Here is a 15,770-nt window from a genome sequence, read left to right on the forward strand (position 1 = left end):
ATTAAAGTAGTTCTTTATTATCTCTTCCAAAATAGCCCCTGTAAACTTTCCTTGGTTCCAACAGCTCTTGTTGCTAGTCCTTTGCCTCTGCTTCTGCCAGTTTTAGCCTCTCCTCTTCTGAATCCCCAGTTCTGCCCGACTGTAGTCTCTAGCTCATTTTTTGCCACCAAGATTTATTAGGTGCATTCTTTCTGACTTTTAAAAAAACCCATTAATCCTGCATTTTTGTCATGGCTGAGAAATATTCTCTTCTCACATATCATCTTTTTAACCATTAGTTCACTTCCTACATTTGCCTTCACTTCTACTAAATCCCTATCTTAAATAGCAATGATTAAAATTTCACTTCAGCCTCCTAAGTTCTTTAGGTTTTTATTTGTCTTCATAATTCCTAGTAATGTTTTCTTCAGATTTTTTCTGGAAATTACATACTTCCCATGTGATTTCCCCAGAATTAGATTTGTCATCAGATTTGAAAAAGTATTGGGAAATTCTCCATCATATATTTTAAAGTACCTACTCAAAGAAAACAGCAGATCTTAAAAAAAAATTAATATCTTACCTAAAAACAGCTCCCTTGAGACTTTCATCAGGAAATCTCCAACTACCATTATTCATCTCTTTATAGTACATTCCATACTGTATGATTTTTTTCCTAAGGCTTATAATCATTTTGGAAGCACAAATTTCTTCCAGAAAAGACCAAACCCCTCCTTTTTTTTTTTACAGTCTCAACTTGTTATTTAGCTTCAGATGTTCTCCTATATGCTCTATTCTTCCACCTTGCAACTCTCTTTTGATAGACTACATACCCTTCTATTTTTTCTTTTTTCTTTCTTTAGCTTATTTTAAAATTTTTTCATAGTAGATTTTTGTTTTTAAAATACACAAAAAGATAGTTTTCACCATTCATCCTTGAAAAACCTCATGTTCTAAATTGTTCTTCCTGCTTTTCTCCATCTCCTTCTTATAGACAGTAAGTAATGCGATATAGGTTAAGCATGTGTAGTTCTTCTAAACATATTTCTACATTCATCATACTGCACAAGAAAAATCAGATCAAAAAGGGGAAAAATGAGGGGGGAAAAAGCAAGCAAACAACAGAAAAAAGGTGAAAATACTAGTGTGATCCACATTCAGTTCTCATAGTTCTCTTTCTGGATGCAGATGGTTCTCTCCATCACAAGTCTATTGGAATTTTCTTGAATCACCTCATTGTTGAAAAGAACCAAGTCCATCACATTTGATCATCATTATTGATTTTTGATTAAATCACATTATTGATCATTATTGTTTCTATGTACAATGTTCTCTTGGTTCTACTCATTTCATTTAGCATCAGTTCATGTAGGTTTCCTCAGGCCTTTCTGAAATCATGCTTCAGCATTTTTTTTTTTGTTTTCACCTTGAAGCCTAGTCATTTAGGTTGTACAGTGGATGGAGTAGTCCTGAAGTCAGTTCAAATCCAGCCTCAGAAACATAGTAACTGTGACTGGGCAAGTCATTAGGCTGCTGCCTGTTTCAATTTCCTCATCTGTAAAAGGGGAAACATAACAACTACCACCTCCCTGGGTTATTGTAAGGATAAAATATAATATATAATAATAATATGTATATTGATATATAATAATAATAGTAAAAGGTAATATATGTAAGAAGTTTTCCTAACTTTAATTTCTACAAAAATTCTAGCTATTATTACTTAAAGCCCTTCTCCCATTTTTTCAAGAAACATTCCATTATGCTTTTTTGCTTGGAAAGTGGTGAGAATTTTATTCAATCTTGTTACCTCCTCTTGAACTGTAAACAAGGTAACACTTGGCTATTGCAGAAAACAAATATCACTTTGACAGTTTGCTACAAGATTCTTGCCATTGACTTGTCTGATCTCGCTATGTTCAGTGATTCTGGGACTGTGGGTCAGATACAGGAAATGTTATTTGGAATATATTTGTGTCTTCTCAGAGGGAATGGCATAGTTATAATTTCTTTTTCTTTTCTTTTTTTATTATTATAGCTTTTTATTTACAAGATATATACATGGGTAATTTTTCAGCATTGACAGTTGCAAAACCTTTTGTTCCAATTTTTTCTCTCCGTCCCCCCACCCCCTCCCCCAGATGGCAGACATGTTAAATATGTTAAAGTATAAGTTAAATACAATATAAGTATACATGTCCATACAGTTATTTTGCTGTACAAAAAGAATTGGACTTTGAAATAGTGTACAATTAATCTGAGAAGGAAATCAAAAATGCAGGCAGACAAAAATAGAGGGATTGGGAGTTCTATGAAGTGGTTCATAGTCATCTCCCAAAGTTCTTTTGCTGGGTGTAGCTGGTTCAGTTCCTTACTGCTCTATTGGAACTGATTTGGTTCATCTCTTCTTTTTCTTTTCTTATTACTAAAGCCAATATTTCTTGTACAATGTTGAATAGTAGTGGTGATAATGGGCATCCTTGTTTCATCCCTGATCTTATTAGGAATGCATCCAGCTTCTCTCCACTACAAACAGTGCTTGCTGTAGATTTTAGATAGATGTTGCTTATTATTTTAAGGAAAGCTGAATGGGTGCTGTATTTTGTCAAAAGCTTTTTCTGCATCTATTGACATTATCATATGATTTCTTTTAGTTTTTTTACTGATATGATCAATTATAGTAATAGTTTTCCTGATATTGAACCAGAGGCTGATATAGTTATAGAGTAGAGATAGTATAGAGCTATAAAAATGGGATGTTAGGAGGTGATTTGTGGGAAAACTGGGCCAGGTGTTGGGGAGGGGATTGAAGGGCTTTTTCAGTGCTAATTTCAGACCGTATCAGAGTTCCTAGTTACCTCAGGGAGAGTGCTTGCCTTAACCACAAATCGTGGCTCTGAGTAGCTTTTTCTTATCCTTTGTTGCCTAGATTACCTAGTACCCATCCTCTGTGGAGTCTTCAGCATCATGTGGCTGACATGTATCATTATCTGTGTGTGGTGGACTCGAAAGAGAAGAAAAGAGAGGGAGAGAAGCCGACTTCCCAGGGAGGAGAGTGTGAACAATCAGTGGGCTACCCTGAACCCTATCAGGAACCCAATAGACAAACCATACAGTAACAAAGACATTTATTACGAATGCAAAAACTTCATTTCTCCTCCTAAGAGAACTCATGATGAGGTGGAGGAATATGTGGAGTATGAGGAAGAGGAGGACGAAGAAGAGGAGGAGGAGGGAGAGAGAGAGGTCATTGAAGTAGAGAAGTTCCTTTCCCCAAAACTCCAAAAGTCTTCACTCACCAAAGGACCAGGGGACTTCAAGGAGAGTCCCCTTGGAAAGTGGGCACACCCAGGGGCAAGCCACAAAGTAGACAACAGATCTCTCAAGAATGTGAATGACTATGAAGATGGAAAAGATTAGCTCCAAATTGCTGGAGAGCTGAAGTCCTCTCCACTTCCTGGCTCAGCAGGGGCAGGGCAGGACAGAAAGGGGAACTCTCCATTCTGCCTCAAGAACTGACATATCTGGAGTCAAATGTAATGTTTATAGTTTCTTTATTTTGTGTAAAAAAAAAAGTTTATTTTCTCTGTTTCTTTAGTCTTGTATAAATTATTCAATGACCATCAGGTGAAAAACAATTGAGTAGTCTTTAATAGTTGCTATTTTTGTAAAGTTATAAAACACTCACTGTGTGGCAGAGGAGAAACAAAATGGTATCTGTATTTTCACTATTTTGTGTAAAGTTTATTATAAGAGATTGTACACTGTTTACATAATCTTTCTTTTTTATTCCTTGATCCAATTGAATGGTGGCTCCCAAGTCCCCTGACTGAGGACCCTATGGGACCTGTTTGCCAATGCCCTAAGCCTGGCAGCTTCTGGCAGGCCCAATGACTGCACTTCTGACTGTGCTGACTGCTTCTAGATCTGCCTTATGCTTCATAGCTGGAACAAAGCTATAGAGGTCTTTCAACTATGGTTCAAAATGTGGCCTTTCTGTCTATTCTTCCTCTTTTTGCTCTCAAGTCCTTTAGGATTGCAGTATTGAAGGTAAGGGACAAGTGCCTTGAGAAAAACTTTTCTATCGCAACTGTCAGAAACTGCCATCTCTTCGTCCACCCGCCTGGCAAGCTCAGGCCAGGTCCAGACCTACCTACTCCTTTTCTGCTTTGATTGTGAACATGTCTGTCTGTACATATGTACATATTAAATGAATCACTCTGTATATTTGATTTAATAACTTAAAATATTTCAGTCTCCCTTTAAAAAAAATTGACATGTCATTCCTTAATTTATACTGCAGGTAGGGAGATGCTGTTTACAGGAATTTTCTAGTTCCCTGGACAAGGGAAATTAGAGAGGGTGGAATGAACAAGGCAGATGTTAAGTCTAAGACAGGACTGCCTCATTAGATCTTGTTGGGTTAGAGTGACCCAGCAGTGATGTGTAAATAGATCCAGCAATGATTGTTTGCCCCACTTTTAATGACCTAAGGCTCCCAAAAACATACAGGACACCCCATCTGCAGATGGTATGTATATGTATGTGTATGAGAGTGTGTCTCTGTGTGTATGTATGTGTCTACATGTGAGCGAGAGATATGGGTTCCTTTGTGAATGTTAATTACACATGGTATTAATGTACTTTTTTTTTGGCATTTTAAAAACAAGCATGATGAAGGGAACAATTATCTTTTCTCCTCTGTTCACAGCTTAGTTAATGGTGGTTCCATGACACAGCAGTGGTAATCAGAGCTACCAAAGTATGGGAATACCATTAGGAAGCCTGTGTGATTTGGTTTGTTTAGGACTTCCTTTCCACTTCACTTTATTGCTGTTAGATGGGCAAGCTACATAAAGTTTCCTTTTTCATTACTAGGAAGATAATTGCCATTAGTTGGGGTAGACAGATGAGGGGGAAAGGGAAGTGGTTATCTGAATGGTGAAGCACCTCAACCAATAAGCAGCATAAACATGGTCGTTTGAAAACTAATTACTGTATACATTAAATCCAGGACTGGTGTGCAGGATTCTCTGTTCAGTACATTTTGTTTGGTTCTTAAAACAACTTTCAGAAAAACTATTTATTAAAACATTTTATAACAATGTCTGGGATTCTTGTACTTGGACATCGTGTGTTTCTTGTCAACATAGTGTTTGGAGTGGATTTCTTTGACAAAGAGACCTAATTCAGTTTCAATTGATCAATGATGGACAGAAGCAGCTACACCCAAAGAAAAAACACTGGGAAATGAATGTAAACTGTTTGCATTTTTGTTTTTCTTCCCGGGTTATTTCTGCCTTCTGAATCTAATTCTCCCTGTGCAACAAGAAAACTGTATGGATCTGCACACATACATTGTATCTAGGATATACTAGGATATATTCAACATATATAGGATTGCTTGCCAAATGAGATCACCAAATATCATGCTCAAGGAGGTGGGATGCAAACAGACCAATAAACAAAGGTATGACAATGAGAACTAGGCTCAACTGTTGCCATAACCAAACATGGGTAACATGATGTTTAACCCTCTCAATAGCATCATGCCCAAGGAGATAAGATACCAAAGAGGCAGGATGTCAATGAGATGAGATGTCACAGTGGTAGAATGTTACAATTCTGCACAATTCTCACAATTCTAGTACAATTGTCACAATTCTAATGCACTTTTGTACGTGACACTTGTCACAATTCTATTGCACTTATATACATCTTTTGAAAGAAATCACAGATAAAGGTGCACACAAGCAAAGTCATGTCTTGTAACATTGCCTCAATAACCTTGGAAGGTGGGCGTGTTGGTTTTTCACCCACTGATTTAGAGGCATAGTCCTTAAATAGAAAGTATGGACAAAGCTTCTCCCCAAGTCACCATATGGCAAGTAGCCATGGGAGAAGCACACAAGTTCATTGTCCATTTAACAGTCTGTTTATATTGTACATCACCCAAGACAGTCCAAATTCAGCTGCTGCACTGGAGCTGTGTCTGCTGTTTCTGGTATCACAGTCAGGAGGACATCACTGCCATCAACATCTGGAGGGGTGCTGACATCTGGCTGGTCCTTCTGGACTGTTGTCTGGTCCTTCTCTTCTTGGATCCCCAGGTCACGAATGTTTTTGGTGGGGATCCACGCCTTTGCTGTTGAATCTGCAGCTAGAATGAAAAGAATGTACCCAGGGCCCCAAACTCATACCCAATTTGGGCCTTTCCAGATGCTATCCAGGCCTTTCCACATCATTGTGGTAAGAAAGTTCTTGTCTTTGTCAGTCTGTCAATTAGCTGCACTTTCTATGTGTGCCAGAAGTACACTGCTAAGATAAAATCCAAAGAATTTTAAAATGTAGAATCAAAATAATTTTAAAATGTAAAACCAAAAGAATTTAAAAATGTAAAATCAAAATAATTTTAAAATTGCAAGCAATTACATATATGTATTGTCACATCTTGTGCATATCCGAAAATTCCCTTTGGGGGTATAAATAGTCTGTCCAGTAATGACTTGGCTAGTAGAGTTATAGGAAATACCAATGGAATGGGCAAAGTCAAATTCAATGCAAAAAGACCTAAAGGCAAAAGATGTATAAGCCAATACATAACTTGTCTTGAGTGCATGTGAGATTCCTATGACAGAAAGGTGGGTGATCACATGCCTAACTGCTTCTCCAGTTTGGAGTGAAGCCATAAAGAATTGAGAATGTATATCCACAATTCCATGGATGCTCTGCCTCTTAAAATGAGTAATGTCCATTCGTCTTGAAGCATTGTTTCAAACCATAGGGTTTTGTCCTATAGGGAGCATAGGAGAGTGGAAAAAAAAAAAAAAAAGGCAAGCTGTACAGCCTTTTGCTATGCTTCTAGATTCCTGTTTAGTTATTACAATTTGCAAATATAAGGCTCCATCAGGCTGATTATAAAAAATATGATTTGAAAGTCCACTCTGAAAATGGACATGTAGGATACAATATTTATTTGAGTGCTTTCTCACTCGCTCTCAAAGTTCTTTAAAAAGCTGATAGTAGGTACTTCCGACCAAGATGGCAGAGAGGACGCACACATCTACTTAAGCTCTGCATTTTTTCTCAGAATTTATTTCATGACAAGCCTCGGAATTAGTGCTTGACTGAAAAAAACCCCACAAATAATTACCAACAGAAGACATCCTTTGTATTCTGATGGAAGTGAATTTCTTCAACAAAGAGATCTAACTCAATTTCAATTGATCAAGGATGGACAGAAGCAGCTACACCCAAAGAAAGAACACTGGGAAATGAATGTAAACTGCTTGCATTTTTGTCTTTCTTCCCAGGTTATTTTTACCTTCTGAATCCAATTCTTCCTGTGCAACAAGAGAACTGTTCGGTTCTGCACACACATCTAGGATATACTGCGACATATTTAACTTGTATAGGACTGCTTGCCATCTGGGGGAGGGAGTGAAGGAAAGGAGGGGAAAAGTTGGAACAGAAGTGAGTGCAAAGGATAATGTTGTAAAAAAATTACTCAGGCTTGGGCTCTGTCAATAAAAAGTTATAATAATAAAAAGAAGAAGACATCCTTGAAATTCGCCAGAAAGGGTCTATTTTTGCTCGAGGGCAGGGACAGTTAGACAGGGCACAGGCTGAGGGCAAGCAGAGGCAGTGAGAGCCCAGCAGGCAGCTCACATGTAACAGACCAGAGCGGGGTGGGGTGTGATTTCAGCCGTCTCTGCAGGGAGATCTTTACTACAATATTGGATACTTTGCCCTAGCAGCAAGCCAGTAGACAAGCAGAGAAGCTAAAAACATAGGGGTTGAAGACTATAACCCCCAAAAGCTAGGGTCTCTCAGGACCTGGCCACACTCACCTGCAGTGTCTCATCATACTCTCAGAGACTCAAAGTGTAGACACAGCACAGCCATTGCTGTAATGCTAGTGCCTCGCTGCTGTCCCCCGCAGTTTGTAGAGGAAGCTGGGTAACACCATCCAGCCTCCCCCCCCTCCAAAAAAAAAAGCAGATTGCTTTTGGGTTTGTTTGTTTTTTTGTTTTTGTTTTTGTTTTTTGCTAGTTTGTCTTCTTTGATTCTTCTCTGACAAAACGAGCAAAAAATTTAAATGGACCTTAACCATTGATAGTTTCTATATGGATAAAGAACAGACTTTAAACACTGAGGAGACTAAAAACAAACTGTCTCAAAGAATCCCGAAAGGGGAATATGATCTGGTCCTCAACACAAAAGACTCTCATAGAAGAAATTAAAAAGGCTCTCACAAGAGAGGTAGAAGAAAAATGGGAAAAGGAAAGGGAAGCTTGGCAAGAGAGTCTGGATAAGTCATTCCACTCATTTAAAAATAGAGTGGATAAAGAAATCAAATCCTTGAAAAACAGAATTAGTGAACTGGAAAAAGGAAATAGCTCTCTAAAAAATAAAATTGGTGAAATGGAAAAAATTCCATAGAGCAAATCAACTCACTTAAAAACTCAATTGGACAACTAGAAAAAGATATAAAAAAATAAGTGAAGAAAATACTTCATTGAAAATCAGAATCAAACAAATGGAATTGAATGACTTGAGGAGACACCAAGAATCAGTCAAGCAAAACCAAAAAAATGAAACAATGGAAAAAAATGTCAAATACCTTCTTGGGAAAACAACAGACCTGGAAAATAGATCTAGGAGAGACAATCAGAATTATTGGACTCCCTGAAAAATATGATGAAAAAAAGAGCCTGGATACTATCATCCAGAAAATTGTCAAAGAGAACTGCCCAGAAATTATGGAAACAGAGGATAAAATAGAAATTGAAAGAATTCATCTATCACCTACTGAAAGGGATCCTAAAATCAAAACATCAAGAAATATAGTGGCCAAATGCCAGAACTATCAGACGAAGGAAAAAATGCTGTAAGCTGCTAGAAAAAATCAATTCAAATATAGAGGAGTCACAATAAGGATTACCCAGGATCTAGCAGCGTCCACATTAAAGGATCGAAGGGCCTGGAATTTGATATTCTGAAAGGCTGGGTATGCAGCCAAAAATAACTTACCCAGCCAAAATGAGCATCTTTTTCCAGGGAAGAAGATGGACGTTCAAAGAAATAAGTAAATTTCACCTATTTTTGATGAAAAAACTGGAACTAAACAAAAAGTTTCATCTACAAATAGAGAACTCAAGAGAAACCTAAAAAGGTAAGAAGAAATCTTGGGAACTATATTTCTGCTATAAAGATATATAAAGAACACATATATTCTTAGTTCTAGAAACTAGAGATGGAAAGGAAATTGTACCCGTCAAAGGATACCTATTATATCTGAGAGAAAGAATGGAGGGGGATGAACATAGTGTGTATCTTATTGCCATTAGAATTGGCTTGAAGAGAAAAAATATTAGACATATTCGATTTATGGTGAAACTTCTCCCACCTCATTGAAAAGTGGGAGGAGGAAAAGTGAAAAGGGAAGGAGTAAGCTAAGCAGAAGGGAATACAGAAATTGTGAGGAAAAGGAGTAAGATAGGGGCAGGAACTCTAAGGTGGGGGGAGGGATACTAAAAAAGGAGGGCTGTGAGAAGCAAGTGGTGCTCACAACTTTAATACTGGGGAGGGGGGTAAAAGATAAGGAAAGGAGAAAAGCATAAACAGGGGTTAACAAGATGGCAAGCAAAACAGAACTGGTAATTTTAACCATAAATGTGAATGGGGTAAACTCCCCTATAAAGAGGAAGTGGTTAGCAGAATGGATTAAAAGCCAGAATGCTACAATGTGTTGTTTACAAGAGACACACTTGAAGCAGAGTGTTACATACAGAGTAAAGGTAAAAGATTGGAGCAGAATCTACTATGCTTCAGGTGAAGTAAAAAAAAAAAAAAAAAAAAAAAAAAAAAGGGGGTAGCCATCCTCATCTCAGATCAAACAAAAGCAAAAATTTACCTAATTAAAAGAGATAAGGAAGGGCACTATATCTTGCTAAAGATAATGAAGCAATATCAAAATTAAACATATATGCACCAAGTGGTGTAGCATCTAAATTCTTAAAAGGAAAAATGAAGAGATCTGCGAGAAGAAACAGCAAAACAATAATAGTGGAGATCTCAACCTTGCACTCTCAGAATTAGATAAATCAAACCACAAAATAAATAAGAAAGAAGTCAAAGAGGTAAATAGAATATTAGAAAAGTTAGCTATGATAGATCTTTGGAGAAAACTAAATGGAGGCAGAAAGGAGTACATTTCTTCTCAGCAGTTCATGGAACCCATACAAAAATTTACCATGTATTAGGACATAAAAGCCTCAAACTCAAATGCAGTAAGGCAGAAATAGTGAATGCATCCTTTTCAGATCATCATGCAATGAAAATTACATTCAATGAAAAGCCAGGGGAAAATAGACAAAAAAATAATTGGAAACTAAATAATCTCATACTAAAGAATGATTGGGTAAAACAGCAAATCATACACATAATTAATAACTTCACCCAAGAAAATGATAATAAAGAGATGTCATACCAAAATGTGTGGGATGCAGCCAAAGTGGTAATAAGGGGAAATTTCATATCTCTAGAGGACTAGAGATATGAAAATAGAGAAAGAGAAGATCAATGAATTGGACTTGCAATTAAAAATGCTAGAAAAGGAACAAATTAAAAAACCCCAGTCAAACACTAAACTTGAAATTCTAAAAATAAAAGGAGAGATCAATAAAATTTAAAGTAAAAAAAACTATTGAATTAATAAAATTAAGAGTTGGTTCTGTGAAAAAAACAACAAAATAGACAAACCCTTAGTAAATCTGATTAAAAAAAAGAAAGAGGAAAATCAAATTGTTAGTCTTAAAAATGAAAGGGAGAACTCGCCACTAATGAAGAGGAAATTGGAGCAATAATTAGGAGTTGCTTTGCCCAACTTTATGCCAATAAATTCGACAACTTAAATGAAATGGAAGAATACCTTCAAAAATATGGCTTGCCCAGATTAATAAAGAAAGAAGTAAATAGACTAAACAGTCCCATTTTAGAAAAAGAAATAGAGCAAGTTATTAACCAACTCCCTAAGAAAAAAATCCCCAGGACCAGATGGATTTACATGTGAATTCTACCAAACATTTAAAGAACAATGAACTCCAATGCTATAAAAACTATCTGAAAAATTAGGGATTGAAGGAGTCCTACCAAATTCCTTTTATGACACAGACATAGTACTGATACCTAAACCAGGTAGGTTGAAAACAAAGAAAGAAAATTATAGGCCAATCTCCCTAATGAATATTGATGCTAAAATCTTAAATAAAATATTAGCAGAAAAATTACGGAAAATCATCCCCAGGATAATACACTATTACCAAGTAGGATTTATACCAAGAATGCAAGGCTGGTTCAATATTAGGAAAACTATTAGCATAATTGACTATACCAATAACCAAATTAACAAAAACTATATGATCACCTCAATAGATGCAGAAAAAGCATTTGATGAAATCCAACATCCATACCTAATAAAAACACTTGAGAATATAGGAATAAATGGACTTTTCCTTAAAAATAGTCAGGAGCATATATTTAAAACCATCAGTAAGCATCATATGCAATGGGGGAAAACTGGAACCTTTCCCAGTAAGATCAGGAGTGAAACAAAGTTGCCCACTATCACCATTATTATTCAATATTGTATTAGAAACGCTAGCCTCTGCAATAAGAGTCAAGAAAGAGATTAAAGGAATTAGAGTAAGTAATGAGGAAACCAAACTATCACTCTTTGCAGATGATATGATGGTATACTTAGAGAACCCCAGAGATTCTACTAAAAAGCTATTAGAAATAATACATAACTTTAGCAGAGTTGCAGGATACAAAATAAACTCACATAAATCCTCAGCATTTTTATACATCACCAATAAAATCCAACAGCAAGATATACAAAGAGAAATTCCATTCAAAATAACTGTCTATAGCATAAAATATCTGGAAATCTAGCTACCAAAGGAAAGTCAGGAATTATATGAGCAAAATTACAAAGCACTTTCCACACAAATAAAGTCAGATTTAAATAATTGGAAAAATATTAAGTGCTCTTGGATAGGCTGAGCAAATATAATAAAGATGACAATACTCCCTAAACTAATGTATTTATTTAGTGCTATACCAATCAGACTCCCAAGAAACTATTTCAATGACCTAGAAAAAATAACAACAAAATTCGTACAAATGAACAAAATGTCGAGAATTTCAAGAGAATTAATGAAAAAAAAATCAAATGAAGGTGGCCTAGCTGTACCTGATCTAAAACTATATTATAAAGCAGCAGTCACCAAAACATTTGGTATTGGCTAAGAAATAGATTAGTTGACCAGTGGAATAGGTTAGGTTCACAAAACAAAATAGTCAATAGCTATAGCAATCTAGTGTTTGACAAACCCAAAAATCCCAACTTTTGAAATAAGAATTCATAATTTGACAAAAACTGCTGGGAAAACTGGAAATTAGTATGGCAGAAATTAGGCATGAACCCACACTTAACACCATATACCAAGATATGATCAAACTGGGTCCATGATTTAGGCATAAAGAGCGAGATCATAAATAAATTAGAGGAACATAGGATAGTTTACCTCTCAGACTTGTGGAGGGGGAAGGAAGGGAAAGGGACCTGCATGTGCCAAAATGTTTGTGGTGGCCCCGTTTGTGGTGCCTAGAAACTGGAAAATGAATGCATGCCCATCAATTGGAGAATGGTTGGGTAAATTGTGGTATATGAATGTTATGGAATATTATTGTTCTGTAAGAAATGGCCAGTAGGATGAATACAGAGAGTCTTGGAGAGACTTACATGAACTGATGCTAAGTGAAATGAGCAGAACCAGGAGATCATTATATATTCAACAATGATATTGTATGAGGATGTATTCTGATGGAAGTGGATTTCTTTGACAAAGAGAAGATCTAATTCAGTTCCAGTTGATCAATGATGGACAGAATCAGCTACTCTCAGAGAAAGAACACTGGGAAATGAGTATAAACTGTTTGCATTTTTGTTTTTCTTCCCAAGTTATTTTTACCTTCTGAATCCAATTCTTCCTGTGCAACAAGAGAACTATTCAGTTCTGCACACATATATTGTATCTATGATATACTATAACATATTTAACATTTATAAGACTGTTTGTCATCTAGGGGAGAGGGTAGAAAGAGGGAAGGGAAAAGTCAGAACAGAAGTGAATGCAAGGGTTAATGTAAAAAAATTATCGAGGCATATATTCTGTCAATAAAAAGTTACAATAAAAAAGCTGATAATATATATTAAAAACTACAAATTTTATTTTGAGCTGTGGCAATTCTTTTACCACATCTACTGAATAAGCGGAATCAAAAATTTTTACATACCCACGTGCAAGGCTTGGAGCTGTAGCCAATAAATTTTTCCACTCTGGGATGGTTTCGCAACACATATCATTCTGTGCATGAGAGATGTATATTTCACTAGATTTTGTCCCAGATAATTTTACTACTTTCTCAATGGATTTTATTGACATTCTAACTACAAGCACTGGGTAAAATTTAAAATTTTTATCCGATTGTGCTGGGAGATTCACCCACTTCATACTGTCTCCTTGATGAAGAATTATTATGGGTGCCTTTTTTATAACAAAATTTGATATTTCCAATAATTTTTTAGTTTATTTTTTTCAGTCATATTAGATAAAACCAATTAAATCTCTTTTAGAACCTCTAGAGCTTCTTTTTAAAGCTGGTATTGTAAGTCTTGTTCCTCTTAAAGGCAATACCATCTTAACTCTTGGAGATATTTTTCTCACAGGAGCAAGGTCAGCAGCCATATACCTTTGACTCAAAGTTGTGCTGTTCTTTATGCCCTGTGGCAAGGCTGTCCATTCAAATCTTTTATAAGGCTCAGCTGAATTAATGCTGGGCACTGAAAACACAAATCCCTTCTTATCCTCCTTATCTAGAGGGATAGAATTCTTAATCCTAAAAGACTATTCCTCAAGCTATTGAGGAGATGGAAGTCCAAGCTGAAGAGCTTCCATTGTCTCCCTGTGTCCATTTACTTTTCTCGGATCAATAAACATTCTCCATTCCCCAAATTTCCTTTTTATAACAAATTTAAGGGAATTCCAAGGACTTAGAGAAGCTTGTAAATGTCCTTGGTTAATTTTTTTCTGTCCTATGTCTAATGAAATTTGAATTTTTCCATTTTTTAAGAAATCTCTTCCCCATTGATCAATGGGGGGGACCTTTCAACTGTAAAATAAAGAAATTATTTTGTCTTATATTTGTTATGCCACAGTCTCTTTAAAATGTTCTACCTCAGTTTCTCTGCACTAGTTTCCCTTATTGTCCTGAGTTTCCCTGAATTGGAATTCCCTCAGTCTCCTTAACTGTTCTTCCTCAATCCCCTTTAGTTGTAACCCCTCCCCCCCACTTTATTAAGACTGAGGACCATTTGCTCTGATCATAGAGATCAGTTACAGAAGGAAAAAATGCAGGAACATAACTATAACAAAACATAAGCAGTCAAAACTCAACCTTCAGCACATACAGGATAAAATAGCTTTAATCCAGTTTTATTCCAATCAATTGTCCCACTAACTGTTAGAGGGTGGAGCTTTAAAACTCCCAAATAGCATTAACTAATTAACTATAAGCCCAAGAAATTTTACCTCCAATAACAGATTCCATTAATCAAATTTCTGATAAATCCTAAACACTTACCATAACCTTATAGTAACAACGGTAAGAAATTTGTCCCCGTAAGTTCACAACTTAGAACAATTATCATATCTAAGTAGATGTTACATAAGTGAACATTATACATACAAATCATTTTGCTTCTAAAATATGCAATACATAGAAAATATCACAAATTACTTATTGTCCATAACAGAAACATTTTCAAAAGGACAAAGAAAAAAAACTATTATTTTCAAAGGCCCTTTAAATAACCTCAGGATGACCCAATACAATCAATTTAAACTTATACAGAAAGTTTAAGGTTAAATAAGCCTGTCCCTTTAAATCACCTTTGCTGCGCTGGTAGTAACTTGATTAAAAAACACAAAAAACAAACAAACAACAACAACAAAAAAAAAAAAAAAAAACGGTTGTAACACACTCAGGGGGATGAGGGAAGAAGAGGATTCCATGTGGCCACCCTTCCCCAACTCCTGCACCCCTGGACAAAAACTTGTCTCCTGTTTCTCCACTCAGTTTCCTACAAGGGAATCCTTCTCAAGATTTAGCCCATCAGTGCAATGTTCTCTTCTCTAAAATATATTCATTCTCTGGGAGCAGGTTTCTTGGGCAGCTTCTGGAAGCAGCCTTCATTTCAGTTCTGAGTAATAATCACCTCAAATACAGCCAGCTGTTAAAAGTCCAGTTCTTTATTGTCTCTTCCAAAATAACCTGGTTAGCTTTCCTTGGTTCCAAGAGCTCTTGTTGCTAGTCCTTTGCTTCTGCCAGCTTCAGTCTCCAGCTCCCTCTGAATCCAAAACCTCCAGCCAGCACAATAGTAGAATATTGAATGGATCTGACTCCCCCTCCAAGAGAGTGGGCTTGTGGGAGCTGTGACTTGTGAATCTCCTCCACTGAATTCTAATTTGTGAATCTCCTGAAGTCTCTAGTTGGCTTGTGGGAGCTCCTTATACATGATCTCTTAAAGGTGTGAACTCTAAAGGTATGAGAGTTGTGAATTCTAATGTGTGAGCTAATGTGTGAACTCTCCCAAAGGTATGAACTCCAAAGATGTGAACCAAGTACATAAGCAATGTTTCTATCAGCTCCAGTGACTTAGCACC

The 15,770-nt window shown here is 36.3% G+C and overlaps 1 protein-coding gene across 2 annotated transcripts in view; it reads left to right on the top strand.

Annotated features, from left to right (window-relative positions):
• JAG2 (jagged canonical Notch ligand 2) overlaps nucleotides 1–5,086 on the top strand; it is a 145,591-nt gene extending 140,505 nt beyond the window's left edge. For both annotated transcript variants that reach the window (XM_003756444.4, XM_023503467.2), the window contains one exon: nucleotides 2,909–5,086. In XM_003756444.4, the coding sequence (XP_003756492.2) occupies nucleotides 2,909–3,399 (491 nt within the window). In that variant the 3' untranslated portion in view covers nucleotides 3,400–5,086. The remainder of the gene's footprint in view (nucleotides 1–2,908) is intronic.
• Nucleotides 5,087–15,770: the final 10,684 nt, after the last annotated feature.

The sequence above is a fragment of the Sarcophilus harrisii genome, chromosome 2 (assembly GCF_902635505.1).
Source record: "Sarcophilus harrisii chromosome 2, mSarHar1.11, whole genome shotgun sequence".
NCBI lineage: Eukaryota > Metazoa > Chordata > Mammalia > Dasyuromorphia > Dasyuridae > Sarcophilus > Sarcophilus harrisii.